General features: G+C 42.0%; 1 protein-coding gene across 2 annotated transcripts in view; it reads right to left on the reverse strand.

Annotated features, from left to right (window-relative positions):
* Nucleotides 1–20,690: 20,690 nt before the first annotated feature.
* The window catches only part of LOC128656979 (gastrula zinc finger protein XlCGF26.1), a 72,282-nt gene continuing 69,685 nt past the window's right edge, over nucleotides 20,691–23,287 (reverse strand). For both annotated transcript variants that reach the window (XM_053711188.1, XM_053711189.1), the window contains one exon: nucleotides 20,691–22,379. In XM_053711188.1, coding sequence (XP_053567163.1) covers nucleotides 21,346–22,379 — 1,034 coding nt within the window. In that variant the 3' untranslated portion in view covers nucleotides 20,691–21,345. The remainder of the gene's footprint in view (nucleotides 22,380–23,287) is intronic.

Here is a 23,287-nt window from a genome sequence, read left to right on the forward strand (position 1 = left end):
TTTTGTATGGAGATAAGAAGCTTAAGGCAGTAGTTGAAGATGGTTGTAAATGTGTTTTCTCAAGAAACCTAACCATGGGTAATATTCTTTCACCCAGCTATCTGGAAGCTACTAACAGAGATAGCTCTTGGCTGTCAACAAATGGCACATTTCGTTGTGGCCATGCACGATGCAAATCCTGCGATTTTCTTTCAACTGGGAAAGAGTTCTACTCCTGTGTCACAGGACAAACTTTTCTCACTAAAGGCTGTGTCATTTGTTCCACATCTTATGTGATTTATTTGATTGAATGTACAGAACATAAATTACAATATGTTGGAATGACCAGTCGTGATGTCAGAACCCGGATAAGAGAACATCTGGGTTATATCACCAATGAAAAGAGAGGAGATAGAGATAGACTCCTCTCTAAACAAGAGATTTATTGGATTTTTAAATTGGATACTCAAATGCCCAAAGGCTTTAATTCTGAATTCAATGTCATTAATTATTGGTAATTGCGATTCATCCTCATACCCCAGTTTCTTAACTTTTGTATTTATCATTCTATGGTTTGAAATTCCCAAGAGAACGATAGGAACAAAACTAATATGCCACCTTAGTACCCTTTGTAGTGATACATTGTGACACGTTACTGACAATCTAGTTTAGTACTGGTGCACAGAATTATCTTGTTCCAAATAACAACAAAAGAGAACTCAGTTCTTTAACTGAGTGCACCAGTCTGTATATGTAATAACCAGTTACAGTACTAGTACATCAACACCTCTCTTACATTCCATACTATGCATATATACACTTATGTCCAATGCCATGTTCTTGACAGGGATTGCTTTTTATACATATATCTTAATGGTTCTATGAGAGTGCCTTTGGATGGTGTTTAATCTAATGACAGTAATACAAACATGTACTTTCTGCTCAATTACACTAGTACTCAAATTGTATTCAGTATTTAAATGCAAACAACCAAAATTGAGAGAAATATATAATATAAACTTATCAGTTTTCCAATGTTTAATGATATTTAAAATTGCCCCCAATGTAACAACATTCCATTCAAAGGTATCAGTACTGTGTAAAAACTTGTGTTGACACTTTAGAATAATCAATCACTAATTGTCTGTCCAATGGCTGCTTGTCAGCCTCTTTTTAAAGTTTGCAGACATGCTAACCTGTAGGTCTATGAATACGGCACACAGCCGAAAAGCGTAAGACCTGTCTGCTGGTCTTATCCCTGTATTTTGGATTTTAAATTTGGAAATAAAGTTCATGTTTTAAGGTACTTTTGAGACTCTTACCGGATCATTTTTTCCTTTTTCTTTTGTCATGATAAACTTTCAAAAGCAGACAATATTTCCATTAGTAGTAGTCCATTACCTGTTGTTGTTCCTTCAGGATATTCCTGTTAATGTAAGAGAATTTGTTTCTAATTCTATTCAGAAGGCCCTGTCTGTTATACCACCTTCTAATAATTGTAAAAGGTCTTTTAAAACTTCTCATAAATTAGATGAATTTTTAAATGACCGCCAGCATTCTGATTTATCTATCTCTGATGAGGATTTATCTGGTTCAGAAGATTCTGCCTCAGATATTGACACTGACAAATCTTCATATTTATTTAAAATGGAGTTTATTTTTTCTTTACTTAAAGAGGTGTTGATTGCATTAGATATGGAGGAGTCTAGTCCTCTTGATATTAAAACCAGTAAACGTTTAAATTCGGTTTTTAAACCTCATGTAGTTATTCCAGAGGTTTTTCCAGTTCCTGATGCTATTTCAGATGTAATTTCTAGGGAATGGAATAGTTTGGGTACTTCATTTACTCCTTCTTTAAGGTTTAAGAGACTGTACCCTTTGCCGACTGATAGATTGGAGTTTTGGGAAAGAATCCTCAAAGTTGATGGGGCTATCTCTACTCTTGCTAAACGTACTACTATTCCTACGGCAGATAGTACTTCTTTTAAAGATCCTTTAGATAGGAAGCTTGAATCTTTTCTAAGGAAGGCTTATTTATGTTCAGATCATCTTCTCAGGCCTGCTATTTCTTTGGCTGATGTTGCTGCGGCTTCAACTTTTTGGTTGGAAGCTTTAGCGCAACAAGTGCCAGATCATAATGTGTATAGCATTGTTAAGCTTCAACATGCTAATAATTTCATTTGTGATGCCATTTTTGATATCATTAGAATTGATGTCAGGTATATGTCTTTAGCTATTTTAGCTAGAAGAGCTTTATGACTTAAATCTTGGAATGCAGATATGACTTCTAAGTCAACATTGCTATCTCTTTCTTTCCAAGGTAATAAATTATTTGGTTCTCAGTTGGATTCTATAATTTCAACTGTCACTGGGGGGAAGGGAGCTTTTTTGCCTCAGGATAAAAAAAATCTAAAGGTAAATTTAGGGCTGCTAACTGTTTTCGTTCCTTTCGCCAGAATAAGGAACAGAAGCCTGACCCTTCCCCTAAAGGAACGGTTTCCAATTGGAAGCCTTCTCCAGTCTGGAATAAATCCAAGCCTTTTAGAAAATCAAAACCAGCCCCCAAGTCCGCATGAAGGTGCGGCCCTCATTCCAGCACAGCTGGTAGGGGGCAGGCTACGATTTTTCAAAGATGTTTGGATCAATTCAGTCCAAAATCATTGGATTCAGAACATTGTTTCTCAAGGGTACAGAATAGGTTTCAAGATAAGACCACCTGTGAGAAGGTTCTTTCTCTCACGCATCCCAGTGAACCCAGTAAAGGCTCAGGCTTTCCTGAAATGTGTTTCAGACCTGGAGTCATTTGGGGTAATTGTGCCAGTTCCATATCGGGAACGGGTTCTGGGGTTTTATTCAAATCTGTTCATTGTACCAAAGAAAGAGAATTATTTCAGACCAGTTCTGGATCTAAAAATTTTGAATCGTTATGTAAGACTACCAACATTCAAGATGGTGACTATAAGGACTATTCTGCCTTTTGTTCTGCAAGGGCATTATATGTCCACAATAGACTTACAGGATGCTTATCTTCATATTCCAATTCATTTTCTAGAATAGGATGAAAGGAGAGAAGCGCAGGACGCGATTCAAGTGTAGAAATATTTATTCAGGTGAAACACACAAGATAATATACTCACAAGAGTTAAGATAAAAACAGGCACATCAAAATTAAAGTTGTCCCTCATACACGTATGGCTAGGGTCCAGTTGTATTTTGATGGATCATCAAAATGTCCCTTCGTGGTTTGTAAGCGTCCAATTTCAGTAAATGTAACAGCGGGTACTCCGATATCTCTAACCGCTGCGTCAGGGACACACCTCCACACACCCTCAGCTCAGTACCAATAGGAGAACCCCTAGTGCTGAGCTCACTGCACACGAGGACCTACGGTGGCTTCACTGGGTGAAAAATAGAATGTTCATAAAGCTACGTTCTACGCGTTTCGTCCCGTACGACGGGACTTTCTCAAGAACTAAAGATACAACAGGAGCCGGGAGTTATATGTTAGCAAGCAACCGGATATCCTCCAATTGCTAAACGAGGCAAATTAATAATGATTAATCGCCATGTTATTTGTACTTCACAGCTCTAGAAAGTTTGAACAAACTAATATATATGCAATAAAATATTATACAACACACATAAAAACTTCATATTAAAACAAGTTATGTTAAAAACTGTGGTAAGAGTACTAAAATATCGCTAATCATAAAAATGGATTACATATACATAAACATGAATAAAAAACCTAACGGGTATACAAATTGTTGATCTAATATCTATACAATAGTAATATTGATTGAGAGTTCATATCATATATAAAAATACACACAATACCATATCCACATATGATTCCTGCAAAATAATGATTAACACTCAAAATTTAAAATGAACAAATAATAAAATGTATATATAAATATACTAATATGATAATAAATGATAATAATCAATATATGTAATAATAATAAAAAAATATTCCAATTCATCCAGATCACTATCAGTTTCTGAAATTCTCTTTTCTAGAAAAAAAGCATTACCAATTTGTTGCTCTTCCTTTTGGCCTAGCAACAGCTCCAAGGATCTTCTCAAAAGTTCTCGGTGCCCTTCTCTCTGTAATCGGAGTGCGGGGTATTGCAGTGTTTCCTTATTTGGACGATATCTTGGTACTTGCTCAGTCTTTACATTCTGCAGAATCTCACATGAATCAACTTGTGTTGTTTCTTCAAGAACATGGTTGGAGGATCAATTTACCAAAAAGTTCTTTGATTCCTCAGACAAGGGTAACCTTTTTAGGATTCCAAATAGATTCAGTATCCATGACTCTGTCTCTAACAGACAAAAGACGTCTGAAATTGGTTTCAGCTTGTTGCAACCTTCAGTCTCAATCATTCCCTTCACTAGCTATGTGCATAGAGGTTTTAGGTCTCATGACTGCAGCATCAGACGCGATCCCCTTTGCTCGTTTTCACATGAGACCTCTTGAGCTTTGTATGCTGAATCATTGGTGCAGGGATTATACAAAGATATCACAATTGATATCCTTAAATCCCAATACTCGACTATCTCTGACTTGGTGGTTAAATCACCACCATTTAGTTCAAGGGGCCTCTTTTCTTCGTCCAACCTGGACTGTGATTTCAACAGATGCGAGTCTTTCAGGTTGGGGAGCTGTCTGGGGGTCTCTGACAACGCAGGGGGTTTGGAAATCTCAAGAAGAGAGATTACCAATCAATATTTTGGAACTCCGTACGATTTTCAGAGCTCTTCAGTTCTGGCCTCTTCTGAAAAGAGAATCATTTATTTGTTTTCAGACAGACAATGTCACAACCGTGGCGTATGTCAATCATCAAGGTGGGACTCACAGTCCTCAAGCTATGGAAGAAGTATCTCGAATACTTGCATAGGTGGAATCCAGCTCCTGTCTAATCTCTGTGGTTCATATCCCAGGTATAGACAATTGGGAAGCGGATTATCTCAGTTGCCAGACTTTACATCCGGGAGAATGGTCTCTTCACCCAGATGTGTTTCTTCAGATTGTTCAGATATGGGGGCTTCCGGAAATAGATCTGATGGCTTCTCATCTAAACAGGAAACTTCCCAGGTATCTGTCCAGATCCAGGGATCCTCAGGCAGAAGCAGTGGATGCGTTGTCACTTCCTTGGAATTATCAACCTGCTTATATCTTTCCGCCTCTAGTTCTTCTTCCAAGAGTGATTTCCAAAATCATAATGGAACGTTCGTTTGTACTGCTGGTGGCTCCAGCATGGCCACACAGGTTTTGGTATGTGGATCTTGTTCGGATGTCCAGTTGCCAACCTTGGCCAATTCCGTTAAGGCCAGACCTTCTATCTCAAGGTCTGTTTTTCCATCAGGATCTCAAATCATTAAATTTGAAGGTATGGAGATTGAATGCTTAGTGCTTAGTCATAGAGGTTTCTCTGACTCAGTGATCAATACTATGTTGCAGGCTTGTAAATCTGTGTCTAGAAAGATTTATTACCGAGTTTGGAAGACTTACATTTCATGGTGTTCCTCTCATAAATTCTCTTGGCATTCTTTTAGAATTCCTAGAATTTTACAGTTTCTTCAGGATGGTTTGGATAAGGGTTTGTCTGCAAGTTCCTTGAAAGGACAAATCTCTTCTCTTTCTGTTCTGTTTCACAGGAAAATTGCTAATCTTCCTGACATTCGGTGTTTTGTGCAGGCTTTGGTTCATATCAAGCCTGTCATTAAATCAATCTCTCCTCCTTGGAGTCTTAATTTGGTTTTGAGAGCTTTACAGGCTCCTCCGTTTGAGCCTATGCATTCTTTGGATATTAAGTCTCAGGATCGTGACTTGGAAGTGTCTGTTTCTTTAAAATTATCACCAATCACTTTTCAGCTTTCCCTTTAAATTCTTCCCGCCAGTAATATTCATTGCTTAGTATTTTGTTTACTGCAACCAAGCAGCAAGCTACCTACCTGAGCTAAAACTTGTTTACTTCGATTAGCCTTAACTCCAAGGAAATACCAGATTACACCTAAGTTCCTCCTGATACATATTGGATTTTCATCTTGCTTACTTTGTATCAACTTTGTTTTTTCAGCCATTGCTTCACCTCTAACACCGCTGCCTATATCGGAACACTCTCTTGCTAAGGACTTACGGCAGTGCAACTAATACATCCAACTGATTTGATCCTTTGATCTACTTACCAAGGTACTTTAACTTGTAATATCATCTTGAAACTTTGTATATAATTACACAGTTATTTCAGCGATACTTTCCAGTGCCGCTCGCCTCCTCCTGACGTCACGCAACTCCGCTGTTAGTCAAACAGCTACGTTGAGGAAACGCCTCCTTCAGTACTTCTCTGCTCTGAGGGTTGTCGGAAGCTGACAGGCATTCTCCGGTTAAGCAACAAGATCGCAGGAGACCAGAGGTACTTTAACAATAACTGCTTACTTGTTCTACATAACCTAAAACATATAAAGACTGCTACTATAGACTGTTCAGGCAATTGTGAGGCTAAGCATATTGCGAGTTTGCTTTACTTCTGTGGTACTGGTGTGAAAGTGCTTCAGTCACTTGAAAGGACTATCACCTTAGTCTGTCGTTTCGCATTATTCATTACTCACTGCTCCCATTTAAACTACAGAAAACCTATGAACTCTTCAACCATTATCCTGGGGAGTTATAGTACATACAATATAAAGTTAACACAACCTCAGTCAATCAATACTTCCTCATAGTATTTTATAAAAACTAAGGTTATGTCACATATAAACTATTTAGAGAATTATTCACCAGTTGAGAACCACTCTCAATTTGTTTTTGACTTGTCTCATTAGGAGTCATAACATTAAGTTACTTTCTTGGAAAGTATTTTTTCTTTTGGCTCTCTCTTCTGCTAGAAGAGTTTCTGAATTATCTGCTCTTTCTTGTGAGTCTCCTTTTCTGATTTTTCAATTTAAATTTTTAATAATCCTAAGAATTCTTTGGAAAAATCTTTGCATTCTTTGGATGTGGTAAGAACTTTGAAATATTATGTTGAAGCTACTAAAGATTTCAGAAAGACATCTAGTCTATTTGTTATCTTTTCTGGTCCTAGGAAAGGTCAGAAAGCTTCTGCTATTTCTTTGGCTTCCTGGTTAAAGCTTTTGATTCATCATGCTTATGTGGAGTCGGGTAAATCCCCGCCTCAGAGGATTACGGCTCATTCTACTAGGTGAGTTTCTACTTCCTGGGCTTTTAAGAATGAAGCTTCTGTTGATCAGATTTGCAAAGCAGCAACTTGGTCTTCTTTGCATACTTTTACTAAATTCTACCATTTTGATGTTTTTTCTTCTTCAGAAGCAGTTTTTGGTAGAAAAGTTCTTCAGGCAGCTGTTTCAGTTTGATTCATCTGCTTATAATTTTAGTTTTTTTCTTTATAAGATTAAAACTTTTTGATTTGGGTTGTGGATTCTTTTTTCAGCGGAATTGGCTGTCTTTATTTTTATCCCTCCCTCTCTAGTGACTCTTGCGTGGAGTTCCACATCTTGGGTATTTGCTATCCCATACGTCACTAGCTCATGGACTCTTGCCAATTACATGAAAGAAAACAATTTATGTAAGAACTTACCTGATAAATTCATTTATTTCATATGGGCAAGAGTCCATGAGGCCCACCCTTTTTATGGTGGTTATGATTTATTGTATAAAGCACAATTATTCCAATTCCTTGTTGATGCTGTTGCTCCTTTCTTATCGCCCCACTTCTTGGCTATTCGTTAAACTGAATTGTGGGTGTGGTGGTGGGTGTATTTATAGGCATTTTGAGGTTTGGGAAACTTTGCCCCTCCTGGTAGGAATGTATATCCCATACGTCACTAGCTCATGGACTCTTGGCAATATGAAAGAAATGAATTTATCAGGTAAGTTCTTACATAAATTATGTTTTTTAGGACAGCTTTGCTGATTGATTATTACTTGCTAATTGATTATGGCATAAATGTGTCTTTATTTATTAAAAATGTGTCTTTATTTTACAGAATATGTATTACTAATAATTTATTTAATGTAAAATATAGAAAATGTTATTATTGACCATGTTGACTTTTAAAACATGCTATAGTGTAACACTAACATTTATTGGTAGAAGGTTCATCACCAAAATGGGTACTGGGGAAAAATACTTTTTTTGAATATATTTTGCATAGGGTGACAATCCAAAGGTATTGTTGCAAGTTTTATCTTTTGTTTCTCCCTTGAATCCCCCCTCCTTTTGTTAGTTATATTTTATTATTATGTTGTTTTCAATATGTTTTCTCTATGTTTATGTTTTATTTGGCGTTGTTACAGAAGCATTAGTTATTTTGTTGTGAAGAGCTTATTTCCCAGCAGCAATGCCTGAACCAGCAAGCCAGCGCCTAAGAAGGGCTCCAAGAAAACCGTAACAAGTATCATTTCATAAAGAGTTAACTCTTTTTTTTCAGCTTTTAGAAACTATTGTCTAATCACCTCTGGAGCCAGACTGGTAATTGATAAGATGAACTTGTAAACTTGTTATCTTAAGTACTGTAATCCTATTGTGGCCTGTCAAAGGACAGTGCTCTCTATCTAAATGTGTGATGGGGGATTTTGTGCTTCCCCCCCTCTCCCCCTGGGAGTGCCCTGTGTGCATGTAACCTTAATAAAAAGCAGGCTGGGCATCCCAGTCCTGAGTTCTTGTTTGACCCTCAATCGCAGCGTTGACTCGTTTTTGTGGGCAGAAGGGTATCCTAGCGGTACTGCAGCTAAGGGAGATTATTCTATATTTGCGAGACTCATATAGAATACTATGGAAAGCAGCTTCTCCCCTCTTTAGCAATAGGGATCCAGGCTACTAAGCGGTCCATCTCTCAGCGAGACTAAGGGTAACCGTAACATTTGGCGGCAGCGGCGGGATTTTCCTGGATTTCCTAGGAGAGGTACAGAACGGATGGAGAGCGCTTACGAAAAATTGAAGCGTACAACCCAAAAGGATTTACTTGAAAGCAGAGGGGGGTACGCCAGCAACCGGCCGAGGAGAGAGCTGATCGCAGAATTGACCGAACTGGATCAGAGCTTCACAATGGCGGAAACACCGACCACGATTAGTGACGAAAAAACCAGGATTGTTCGGGAAAGGCTCTCATTATACGGGCCGAACCCCTCCATGGAATTGGTACAGCAGTTGATGGCAGAGGCGGACGAGGATATACGAGAGACTCGAGCCCACGAACTCAACCTAGCGAATGCACACCGCAATGCTGAAGCCCCGCAGGTAATCATCCCTGTCGAAAATGCTGGGAGGCCCAAGATACCCTATGCGGCATTTCGACCCTTCCTAGAGAGCGAGACAGGGATTGATGAATATTTGGCGGACTTCGAAAGGCAATGTGCCCTGCACCAGATTCCCAACAGAGAGTGGCCCACGATATTGTCTGGGAAACTATCCGGGCGAGCCCTGGAAGCCTTTCGTACTCTGGGTGCTGAGGAAGTGACACAGTATGAGCTAGTTAAGGAGACACTGTTGCGACGGTACGCTGTAACTCCGGACACGTATCGCCGACAGTTTCGGGGCACGGAAAAGAAGCCTAACGATACCCATATGGAATGGGCGCACCGAATGCGGAGAGCGGCAAATCACTGGCTGAGCGGAAGTAAAGCGGTGACTGGGGAGGAAATTTTACAATTGTTTCTCTTAGAACATTTTTATAATGGCATGGAACAGCAAGGGAAGGAATGGCTGCGAGACAGGCGGCCTTCTACCTTAGAAGAAGCAGCCAAATTGGCCGATGAACATTATGACTCCCGTCTTCACGAACCCATGAACTACCGAGCTCCAGCACGGGTCGAACCCAGAGAGGTTTACCGTGCACCCCCTCGTACTGAATTCCGAGCCCCGGTGCCCACAAGGCCCGTCCGACACTCAGGACCACCCAATAACAGCTCTGAGCGTCCCAGACCGACTTGCCACCGATGCAAGCAACCAGGGCATTTCATGGCTAGCTGCCCCCTTAATACGCACCAGACACCCAGGAATTACAATTACCCCTCTGGGTCCTATCGTCCGGCCCGGGCCCTCTGTGTTAACCAAGAGGCCCCTATGGAGGGATATGTGGGGCCGCTTCACGAGGCAGACCCTGTATATGCTGCCTCAGATAACCGCCAGCACCATCGGCAGAGGGTATGGCTCGAGGGGCGATCTACCGAGGGATTGCGAGACACAGGGGCTACTATCACGCTGGTACAGAGTCATTTGGTGCCAGAGCACAAGCGATCCGGACAGACTGTGGCCGTTAGAGTGGCGGGGGGGGATGTGTACAAAATTCCAACAGCTAAAGTGCATCTTGATTGGGGAGCGGGAAAGGGGGCTGTGAACGTGGGCCTAATGGATAATTTACCTGCCGAAGTACTACTGGGCAACGATTTGGGCCCCATGACTTCTGCCTATGCTCCAGTATGCAACAACGAGGCGGACCCAGTGACTACACGGGCCCAAGCCCGGACGGAGCGAGAGCTCTCACCAGTGCGGGAGACACAGGTAAGACCTACCCCGACCTTGCCTGACAGGTTAGGCCCCATACCCTGGGACACCCCAGATGCTTTCGAGGCAGAGTCTAAGACTGACCCGACCTTACAAAAGTACCGGGAACGAGCAGAGACCGGAGGGGGCGGGGCAGATAACGAAACATTCTTATGGGAAAAAGGGAAACTATACCGCTGGACAGAGAAAAGGGGACAGCGTAGGCGACAGCTGGTAGTGCCCCACAAATACCGTCAAGAAATCCTCAAAATAGGCCACGACATCCCCTTAGCAGGCCACCTAGCCGTTACCCGTACCCTACACCGCATTACTCACACGTTCTTTTGGCCAGGGGTGCACGCTGACGTTAGAACTTACTGTAACACCTGCGATGTGTGTCAACGAGTAGGAAGGCGAGGCGATCACCCTAAAGCCCAGCTAGTAAATATGCCCATTGTAGAGGAACCCTTCAGCCGGGTTGCTATTGACCTAGTGGGACCACTGGCTACCCCTAGTCCCTCCGGTAAGCGATACATTCTTACCGTAGTGGACTACGCTACCAGGTACCCAGAGGCTGTCGCCCTATCCAACATACAAGCGGATACGGTAGCGAATGCACTAGTACAGGTGTTCTCCCGGGTAGGATTTCCAAAAGAAATCCTATCCGACCGAGGCACCCAATTTACGGCTGAATTGACCCAACAACTCTGGCAGGTTTGCAAAATTAAGTCCCTCCTGAGCTCCCCATACCACCCCCAGACGAACGGGCTGTGTGAGAGGTTCAATGGGACCCTCAAGCAAATGCTCAAGACGTTCACTCAGGAATACCGAGACTGGGAACGCTTCCTGCCGCACCTCCTATTTGCTTATCGGGAGGTGCCCCAGGAAACGACAGGGTTCTCTCCCTTCGAGTTGCTCTACGGAAGAAAGGTACGGGGACCCCTAAACCTGATCCGGGAGCACTGGGAGGGAGAGATGGAGGCTGACGGTGTCCCCATTGTGCCATACGTGCTGGAACTCAGGGACCGAATGGAGCAATTAGCCAAATCCGTGCGGGCTAATCTCCAGTTGGCCCAGAGAAGACAGAAAGTATGGTACGATCGGGGGGCCCGAAAGAGAATCTTCACCATAGGACAAAAGGTGTTAGTACTTAAGCCGGTGAAGACAGACAAATTGCAGGCGTCCTGGCAGGGTCCCTACCAGATCGTAGAGAAAAGGGGAGACACCACTTATGTGATAGCTAGCTGCCACGACAACAATCTTAGAAAGACATTCCATGTAAACATGCTCAAGGAATATTTTGAGCGGCCAGAGAACGTGACGGCCGTATGTTGTTCCCCTCAGGAAGACCCCGACAGTTTACCCATTCCAGACCTATTAGAAAAGAGCATCCCCACAGGTATAGTGGCGCAGGTTCAGATAGGGGACCGACTTAGCCCCACTGAAAGGGAGCAGCTCAACCAACTCCTCCAGTCTAAACACCTCACCTTCTCCCCGAAGCCAGGGTACACTACTTTAACCACCCACCAGGTAGATACTCCGGGACAAGCTCCCTTGCGCCAGGCTCCGTACCGAATCCCCGAAGCAGTTAGGACAGGAATGAAGAAGGAGATCGATGAGATGCTCCAGCTCAGGGTAATTGAGCCCTCCGATAGTCCCTGGGCCTCCCCAGTTGTCTTGGTGCCCAAGAAAGATGGGACCACCCGGTTCTGCGTAGACTATCGGAGGCTCAATGAAAATACCGTGACGGACGCTTACCCTATGCCCAGGGTAGACGAGCTACTCGATCGTATAGCCAGGGGAAATTACCTGACCACTATTGACCTCTGCAAAGGTTACTGGCAGATTCCCCTGGCCCCGGAGGCTATCCCCAAGTCGGCATTCGTCACCCCATTCGGCTTATATCAGTTTAGGGTAATGCCGTTTGGGATGAAGAATGCCCCAGCTACATTCCAGCGCTTGGTGGATAGGCTCCTGGATGGCTTCCAGAGTTTTGCTTGCGCCTACCTGGACGACATAGCGATCCACAGTGAGTCCTGGGAGGACCACTTAGCTCATGTGGGAATGGTTCTGGATCAGATCCGGGCTGCTGGCCTGACTCTGAAGCCAGAAAAATGCCACTTTGGGATGGCCGAGGTACAGTACCTGGGTCACCGGGTGGGGTGTGGAAAGCAGCGACCAGAGCCGGCCAAAATAGAAGCTGTCGCCAATTGGCCCACCCCCATCACTAAGACTCAGGTCCTAGCCTTCCTGGGCACGGCAGGGTACTATAGACGGTTCGTACCAGACTACAGCACACTTGCCAAACCCCTGACTGACTTGACCAAGAAGAACTTACCTCGACAGGTCCTGTGGTCTCCCCACTGTGAAACGGCTTTCCAGGCTCTCAAAAATGCTCTAATTAACGCTCCTGTCTTGGCGGCCCCAGCCCTTAACAAACGTTTTATCGTCCATACAGATGCTTCCATGTTCGGGCTGGGAGCCGTCCTCAGCCAAGTAGGCGAAGATGGAGGGGAGCATCCAGTTGCCTACATCAGCCGGAAGCTCCTGCCCCGCGAAGTCAGCTATGCAGCGGTCGAAAAGGAGTGTTTGGCTTTGGTGTGGGCATTAAAGAAATTGACTCCCTATTTATATGGTCAGGAGTTCACTCTGGTCACCGACCATAACCCGTTGGTGTGGCTGAACCGGGTCTCTGGAGATAACGGCAGGCTATTACGTTGGAGCTTATCGTTGCAACCCTTCAATTTCACCATTACTTACAGACCTGGGAAACAGAATGGCAACGCCGACGGGTTGTCCAGACAAACCGACCTCAGCCCCGCATAATCAGCGGTCTGGACAGCCTTAGTCTGCCCCGAAAAGGGGTCAGACCGTGTCTGCCAGAGTGTTCCACAGAAAGGGAGCACTGTTACAGAAGCATTAGTTATTTTGTTGTGAAGAGCTTATTTCCCAGCAGCAATGCCTGAACCAGCAAGCCAGCGCCTAAGAAGGGCTCCAAGAAAACCGTAACAAGTATCATTTCATAAAGAGTTAACTCTTTTTTTTCAGCTTTTAGAAACTATTGTCTAATCACCTCTGGAGCCAGACTGGTAATTGATAAGATGAACTTGTAAACTTGTTATCTTAAGTACTGTAATCCTATTGTGGCCTGTCAAAGGACAGTGCTCTCTATCTAAATGTGTGATGGGGGATTTTGTGCTTCCCCCCCTCTCCCCCTGGGAGTGCCCTGTGTGCATGTAACCTTAATAAAAAGCAGGCTGGGCATCCCAGTCCTGAGTTCTTGTTTGACCCTCAATCGCAGCGTTGACTCGTTTTTGTGGGCAGAAGGGTATCCTAGCGGTACTGCAGCTAAGGGAGATTATTCTATATTTGCGAGACTCATATAGAATACTATGGAAAGCAGCTTCTCCCCTCTTTAGCAATAGGGATCCAGGCTACTAAGCGGTCCATCTCTCAGCGAGACTAAGGGTAACCGTAACAGGCGTATTTCACCATAAGTTTAATAGTGTGTTCTTAGAGTCTAGTTCTGAGTAAAATAAATCAGTTTGAGAAGCTCCTTTTGGTACAGTTTGTTTTTGCCTGGATCTTTCAGGAATCCTAGTGGGAGAGTCTTAGGACCTGCTATTGGCTATACTTTCCAAAATCATCAAATGTCAGTGTGGCTACTGCAAGGTTTTTTTTTTGTTTTGTTTTTAATTATTGCTATTGAGAGCTAGATGAATACTTATATACTTTCTGAGCAAGAGCACAGTAGGTGAATGCATATTTGAATATTATTTAATAAATTTGATGGAACAGCATTTTTAATATGATGTGCAAATTTGCCATCATGAGGTACAAAGGGCTTGTCACTGGGGCAGTACCCTTAAAAGGCCAACTTTGTGACATTTTTAAGGGTACATTATGGTACCATAGCATTAAGGTCCAATTTAGTCACCAAAGGTTCATATTTGCCTTTGGGAGGTACAATCTGCAAATTCCTGCTTTTCAAATAAAGATACCAAAAGAACAAAGAAAATTTCATAATAGGAGTAAATTAGCAGTTGCTTAAAATTCCATGTTCTAGCTGAATCAAAGAAAAAAAATGGGTTTCATATCCCTTTAAATCTCTAACAACATCCAGATTATACAATAACCTCTCCTTGGAGCAAGAAGGATTGGGACAAAGAGACGGAACAACAATTTCTTGATTGAGACAACCGTAGGTAAAAACCTACGAAACCTAATGAAACACCAGATAAGATGGGTCACACTGGAGGGCAGATTCCGAAACTCTACGAGCAGAAGAAATAGCTAACAGAAACAACACTACTAATATATGAATAGAATGCATACACTCAAATGGTACCTGTTGAAGAACTATTAGAACAAGATTAAGGCTCCATGGAGGAGCAATAGGTTTGAAAACAGGTGTAATTCTAGCTATAGCTTGAACAAACAACTGAACAACTGGTAAACGAGCCAAACTCTTATGCAACAAAACTCAAAGAATAGAAATCGGACTTAAAGTGAATCTAAATTTTGATGCTAAAGTGCCTGGTTTTTAAAAATTCGATTAAAAACAGGGGCACTTTAATTCATCAAAATTTACATTTCACTCGTTTTAAAAAAATACTTATCTTTTAAACTTTACAGCCACTCCAGCTTCCCCCGGTCGTCGCAAAGCCATTTCTGACGTCAGAAATGATGGATCGGTCATCCTCCAATCACAGCTTCCCCCCTGGGGGAATCAGTGTCTGATTAGAAGCCGTGATTGGAGGAAGCCGGATTCCTCATTTTAGACACAGGAAGAGGCTTTGTGACGGGCGGAGGAAGTTGGAGCGGCTGTCAAGATTAAAAGGTATTTTTTCACAACACGAGTGAAATGTAAATTTTGATGAATTAAAGTGCCCCTGTTTTTAATCAAATTTTTAAAAAACCGGGCACTTGAGCATCAAAATTTACATTCACTTTAAGAGAACTAGCAGACAGGCCTTTCTCCAAACCATCCTGCAGAAACGGAAGGATATGCATAGTCTTCACCTTGAGTCAAGGGAATCCACATTCTGCACACCAAGACAGATAAGTCCTCCACACCTAATTGAAAATACGCCTGGTTTACGTTCCCAGGTTAGAGTAACAATCACCGCCTCAGAGAATCCTCTCTGGGACAAAACTATTTTTTCAATCTCCATGCAGTAAGCCTCAGAGAATCTAGATTTTTCTAGAACAGACCCAGAGCCAGAAGGTCTGGCCTCTGAGGAAGCTGCCATGGAGAAGCAGACGATATTCTCACAAGGTCTGCATACCAAGTCCTGAGTGGCCACACAGGGGCTTACAGGATTGCTGAAATTCCCTTCTGTTTGAGCTATTACTCGAGGGAGCAGAACAATTGCGGAAAAAGATACACTAGATTGAAATGCAAAGAAGCTGTAAAGGGGTCCACCAACTCCGCCTGAGGATATCTCAACCCATATCTTGGTAGTTTGGGATTGAGATAGGAAGTCATAAGATCTAACTCTGAGCACCCCTACCTTATTATTATTATCAAGTATTTGTAGAGCGCTAACAGGTTCCTCAGCGCTATAAACATAGGTGGTATATAAAAACAATTACAGGGAACAAATGGGTAGAGGGCCCTGCCGAGAGTTGCACTGTTGTAGCTGGCTCTTATGAAGGTGGACTACAAACAGCTGGGCTCATAGGCTTACATGCTATGGGGTTTAAGGGGATAGCAGTGGAGATAGGAAAGTTAGTGTAGGTTGTATGTGTCCCTGAATAGTAGAGTCTTCAAGGAGCACTTGAAGCTTTTAAAACTAGGGGAGAGTCTTGTGGAGCGAGGCAGAGAGTTCCATAAGATGGGAGCCAGTCTGGAGAAATCTTGTAAATGGGAATGTGAGGAGGTAACAAGAGAGGAGGAGAGTAGGAGATCATGAGCGGAGTGAAGTGGTCGGGAGGGAGAGTATCTGGAGACAAGGTCTGAGATGTAGGGGGGAGCAATGCAATTGAGGGCTTTATAAGTCAGAGTGAAAATTTTGTGTTTAATCCTGGAGGCAAGAGGAATCCAGTAAAGGGATTGGCAGAAAGGTGCGGCAGATGAAGAGCAACGTGTAAGGAAGATGAGTCTGGCAGAGGCATTCATTATGGATTGTAAAGAAACTAGGCGGCAGCTAGGGAGACCAGAGAGGATGGAGTTGCAGTAGTCGAGACGGGAAAGAATGAGAGAGTGGATTAAAATCTTAGTTGTGTCTTGTGTAAGGAAATGTCTGATTTTAGCGATGTTTTTAAAGTGGAAGCAGCAGGCTTTGGCAAAGGACTGAATGTGAGTGAAAGATCTGAGTCAAGTGTGACCCCAAGACATTGGGTATGTGAGGTTGGGGTAATGATGGAGTTATCAACAGTTATAGACTGCGGGAGACCTCGAAAAAACCTCTTGGTTTAAGGACCAGACCCCGGAGTGAAGAGTCTGCCTGCTCAGAAAATCTGCTTCCCATGATTTTCACATCTAGAATGTGGATGGCTGTTATTTGGCATGTCTCTGCCTATTGAAGAATAAGACACTTACAGCATCGCCAGAGAGCTGCGAATTCACGAATATAACGCAACGCATCTGGGGCCACGACAGTGGAGCGCTGATGACCCTCAGCTCCAGGATATTAATCAGAACAAATCACTCCCTCTGAACGCTAAGAACCCTGAGCTCTCAGATAGCCCCATACAGCAACCCATCCCGTCAAATGCGCATCTGTTATAATTTCTCAGGATGGGCGCAGGAAGCACATGCCCCAGAAAATGGGTTCCTGATACAGACACCAGGAGAGAGAATTTCTCATTTCTACATCTAGAGAAATTACCTGAAACTGGTCAGAATGATTCCCATTCTATTGCTTGAGCATACATAACTGTAGAGGTCTCAGATGAATCAAGCAAAGGAATTGTATGCAAAGCCACAACCAAAAGACTTCCATGCATTAAGCTGTCAAAAGCCAAGAAGTGGACTGAAGCAGACGACAGCCAGTCTGAGATTTGCGCTGGACTGTGGGAAAGATACGCATGCTCATAGAGTCTATGATGATCCCTAGAAAGTACCTCTCGTACTGGGAGAGAGAACTCCTTTCCAGGTTTAATTTCCATCCATGCATCCGAAGATACCAGAATTCTCTGTGAAAGATGCCGCTAAATGTAAAGATGGGGACTGAACCAAGATTGCATTCCAAGTATGGTGCCACAGCAATGCCCTGTAGTCCGACTACAGCAAGGAGAGCCTTAGTAAAAAATCATAGGAACCATAGCTAAACTGAATGAGAGATATAAGATTTGGTAATACTTGTCCAGACAAGCAAAACATATACTGGTAATGATCTCGTGAATCGGATTATAAAAGGTATGCATCCTTTAGATCTATGGTAGTTATGAATGACCCTCCTACACGTGAGAAAGAATGGATCTGATAGTTTCCCTTTTGTAAAAAATGTAGCCATTCAAAAAAGTGTTGAGACACTTCAGGTTTAAGATGAGGCAAAACGTTTCCTCCCTTTTTGGAAACTATTAAGAGGTTTGAATAAAACACTTTTCTGCCTACGACATGAGAATGACAACTCCCATAGATACCAGATCATCTACACAGCGTAGGAGCTATTCTGCATAATAACAAACTCATGTTATGTGGGTGATTGCTGAGCAGAATCTCTGAGCTAGATCTGACCCTGGGTCTCCTGGTCTTTAGTCCAGCCTGCTACCTACAGCTATTCAGAAGCTCTCCCAAGATCCTTGATAGGAGAAACTGCCCCTAGGGGGAGAGATCGGAAATCTATTTGTATCCATGATATGATGCCCAGAACCCAGTCCAAACCCACTGAAAACAGAGATAATCAGTCCCCTACTTGACATGAATTCAGGTCGGAAGCCATCCCTTCATGCAAACTTGGTGTCAGGGGTCGACTTCTTGGACTGCATTTTCTAGTTACACACCGGGCTTGTTTTCCAGGAACTCATGGGCATCTTGAATTTGTTTGTGGAAGGCCCCTCTGCACCCAATAGAACATCCCTTTGGTCTTGGTTTCTTATCCTGAGGCAGAAAAACATCCTTTCTGCCAGTGACAGAGGAAATAATAGAATCTAAGCTTGGGCCAAATAAGGCCAAAGATAGCAATCTGGATTCCGTTAACCACAACTTCCGCCAGAGAGTTCTTCTGGCCAGAACTGTGAATACAGAATTCTCGGCATATGGTTAAATATTTTTTATATCGTCATGAAAGCTTGAATGCGGTCCTGGATATCCTCCAGTGGAGATTCTACCATGACCAATTTAGACAGTTGCCCCAGAATGTAGTGGTCCCAGACACAGCAACACCTAAAGTTGGCTGAAAAGTAAGCCTCCCTGAAGAAAGACCTTACTCAGGTATCCCCTAGTGTCCTGTTCGTTGATTGAGTGATGTACTGTCTCCAGAGGAATGTGGAGCATTTGGTCAAGGTGTAAATGATGCCGTCCCTTAGGGACAGTACTCCACACATACATGCACTATCCAGACTGCATAGAAGTACATAATACAGTGGTTTATAGAGAAATAGCCTTAGATAAAGAAGGCATTATATACTGCTTAATCCTCCAAATTAAACAAGACTTCACTAAGTCCACCAGTCTGTCTAGCTGTGGTCACTACTGTGTGCAGTAGAGAATACTGAGGTAGTTTAATAGTAGGCCATGAGCTCAATTTGTACAGGACTATAAATAAGAATGTCCTGTGAGGCATGCACTAGAAACATTCAAGTAACCCTCCTAAAATCATTACAATATATGAGAGGGCGAAAGAGAACAAGAGTCAACCTGTGCCCTTATAGATCAGAGCACCCACAGTATAGCCGCCTCACAGAGCTGTATAGCAGCTGACCTCAACGTCAAACACCCATAAGGGTGTCAAAACAAGCTAAAAGAATTTACTCCTTCCACCTGGCAGCGTTAAACTTAAAAATTTCTCCCAGGAGTAGCAAAGAAGATCCAAGCTGAGGGAGGATCTATCTACCACATACGTGATCCCTGTTATAAAAACCCTCTACTCTCCTGCCGCTCCATTCGGAAGAGTCTTGCTAGATCCAACTGAGCCCCTGCTTCATAGGGAAAAAACTGTACAGAGTAGAAACGGTGCATTTTTGTAGGGGTGTGCTCTAGGTTCCATAACGAAAACTGACAAGGCGCACCCCAAGAGGGACCTGCAGCGGGTAAAAGTTAACTCGACTGGGTCATTAGTGGAGAACTATATTATCACCACAGTGCATTACAAAACTGCAGATGAAGTCCAAAAGCCGACCCGAAACTCATTACCATCACACACTGTGCGATCATGAAAATACATGAAAGTTAAAACTTCAGTCCCCACAAAGACATAAGTCTGCTGTGGCTTCCCAAGTAGGCTACTAGCCCCCATTACATGGGAATGTACTGCTAAGTAATGTGTAATAAAATCGTCACACACTGTGCGATCATGAGTATATGATTAAATGAGTATATAAGAGCTCTTTCAGAAACTACCTGGGACCTGAGGTCCCATACGTGGCCCAAAACTGCTCTAGAATTAGTGCAGCAATAATGGAGTAATTATCCCCTTAGTGTCCCTAGAGTCCATAATAACTCCTTCCTAGACTGCAGGCAATCTGGCCATATATCCTCTTTTAGACAACAAGCCATTAGAGGGTATAAGGTTATAAAAAAAAAATCAGGACTTGCCCAGCTTCTGTCCTCCTGAGAAGACCTTTAACACAAAGAAAATCAGTGTAACTAACAAAATTTATCTGAAAGGGAGGATAGCATGGTTGTCTGGAAGAGGCATAGGAACTTTCCTGTGACATCCAGTAGCTAACACATACCAAAACTCTACTAAGAGCATTACATGGCTTTCAACAACTCCCCATGCCCTGTCTTGAATGAAACAATCCATTGAGAGCATTCAAATGAGAAACTTCAGCAGATCATCTCTCTCTGCCTACCTCCATGAACGAGGCAAAGAACTACTGAGAGGGTAGGGGAAGTGGGAGGGATATTTCAATACTCTGGAGTGTATTTCACTCCTCTTGGTGGCCATGTGAAGTATTTCTAATAGGTTATGAATGGAATTCATAAACTCTCACTGCCATTATAAAGAAAATCTACAACGCATTTGAAGTTCAAACTAAGTGCTATTGCTTTGTCTTTTTATCATACATTTGTTGATTATGCAAATCTACTGTATTTTACTAGTCTTTTAATGATAAACAGATCAGGTAAGGTAGACTTCCCTGTGCAGTTTAGACAATGTGCAGAGCTCAGAGCATGCAAGCAGGATCCTGTTACATAGAGATAAATAGATTAGGTAAGGCAGACTTTCCCGTGCAGTTTAGACAATGTGCGGAGCTGGGAAGCGGCAAGCAGGATCCTATTTCTTGCTAAAGCTAATTAGCTATAGCTGATACAGACTTGATTATGCAGCCCAGATAATATACCGACTGGTAGCAGACACAAGTGCCTTGCTGGTTGACTAGCAGTTCAGTTGCTTTCATTGCACCTGTCCACATACAAGGATTGCTGTGTTATGGTCACCACTTTTTCAGCTTTTAATAAAGCAGATTGAAGCCTGCAATGTGCTCATGATCAGCAGGTACAGGAATATATGTGTGTATGCAACCGCTCATTCGAAACAAAGTTCATGTTTGGAAAGGTAAATATATTAAAAACAGTTGAAAACTTAAAATACTTGCTTTTAACATTACTATAATGTCCCTTTAAAATGACCATGGTTCATTAGAGAAAATTGAGAAATAATCAGTGCAATAGTGATAAGCATTGTATTCTAGTATATAGTTGTGGAATCTTAAGAGAAGAATTCCTTAGAATACATTTTCCTCATTCAGAAAATAAAAACGTTTTCTCTCCACTATGAATTTTCAGATGTCTAATTAGAGTTGATTTCTTAATAAAACATTTCCCACAGTCAGTACATGAAAATGCTTTCTCTCCTGTATGAATTTTTTGATGTTCAATAAGATATGATTTCAGAGTAAAGCATTTGCCACAGTCAGTACACGAAAATGGTTTTTCTCCTGTATGAATTTTCTGATGAGTAATAAGTGTGGATTTCAGAGTAAAACTTTTCCCACAGTCTGAACATGAAAATGCTTTCACTCCTGAATGAATTTTATTATGTCCAATAAGATGAGATTTCAGAGTAAAACATTTTCCACACTCAGAACATTCAAATGCTTTCTCGCCTGTATGAATTTTCTGATGTTTTGTTAGATCTGATTTTATGAGAAAACATTTGCCACATTCAGAGCATGAAAATTCTCTCTCTCCTGTATGAATTTTCTGATGAGTAATAAGGTTTGATTTCCTGGTAAAGCATTTCCCACATTCAGAACAAATAAATGGCTTTTGTCCTTTATGGATTTTCTTATGTTCAATAAGATATGTTTTCAAAGTAAACCATTTCCCACATTCAGAACATGAAAATGATTTTTCCCCTTTGTGAATTTTCTGATGTTTAATAAGAGTTGATTTCTGAGTAAAACATTTCCCACATTCAGAACATGAAAACGATTTCTCTCCTGTGTGAATTCTCTTATGAGTTACTAGATGTGCTTTCTGAGTAAAATGTTTCCCACATTCAATGCACGAAAATGATTTCTCTCCCGTATGAATTTTCTGATGAGTAATGAGATATCTTTTCTGAGTAAAACACTTTCCACATTCAGAACATGGAAATGCATTTTCTTCTGTATGAATTTTCTGAAGTCTATTAAGTTGTGAATTCCAGGAGCAACATTTCCCGCGTTCAGAACATGCATTTCCAGCGTGGCTTTCTTGATTTTGAAAAAGATGGAAAGAATGATCTGCACTCTGACAATGCCTAGGACTATTGCAGTTTGCGAATCCACCTGCTGAAAAGAAATACAACAGAAACATTTTATTTATTTATTTATGAGAATATTTTATTTTGAGAATATTTTAAAAAGGACACTAAAGTCAGAATTAAACTTTCATGATTCAAATAGAGCGTGCAGTTTTAAGAGAGGACATGCAAAAGTTCACAGTATAAATGTATACGATTATGTGATTGTCGAATGGCTACAGGGGGATGGCAAATTGGAACAAAAGTTGAATTTGAAAGTGAAATGGACAACTGTTGACTCAGGAAGGATGAGAACAGTATATCAGTGGTTTCAAAATCCTAAACTTGTGAAAAACTCCTATGCTGCTCTTACTGCTGGCACCGTTGATGAAGATAGCACAGCTGCTAATGCTTCTGAGCGTAATGGGTAAGTCTGAGTTTCTGGTGCCTAAATCTGTGAATGGGAAATCCAAGGTAAGAGTTGCAAATAAGACATTGTTAATAGGCTACTCTGTTTTAAGGATGTACAGTTAGGTGATGAGAGAGGTTAAAGGTCATCCAGGAGCTACTGCTCAGAGATTTTAATCTTTTTTTTTTTTTTAAAGTAATTGCCGCAAGAAAGGACAAATGAGTTACATGTAATTCTTCATCAAAGTACAAATGATCTGGTAAGTAATGATATTGTTATTGTCCAAAAGGAGTTTTTTAAACTAGGAAATTGATTAGAACATGTGACATTGTCTGTTTTCTTTTTTACCTCTGTATATACTGTAACTAGGAAGAATGCAACGCATAATAGAATTTAACTTTTGGTTGCAAAAATGGTGCAAGGAGAGAGGTTATGGCTTTATTAGCCATCAAAGCCTTGTTTGGCAAGTTAGTAGATTATATAAGAGGGATGTGGTGCATTCAGCTTTTAAAGAGACAGGAGTTCTGAGTAAAGTTCTTAATTTGTAG

Source organism: Bombina bombina, chromosome 4 (genome assembly GCF_027579735.1).
Source record: "Bombina bombina isolate aBomBom1 chromosome 4, aBomBom1.pri, whole genome shotgun sequence".
Classification (NCBI taxonomy): Eukaryota; Metazoa; Chordata; class Amphibia; order Anura; family Bombinatoridae; genus Bombina; species Bombina bombina.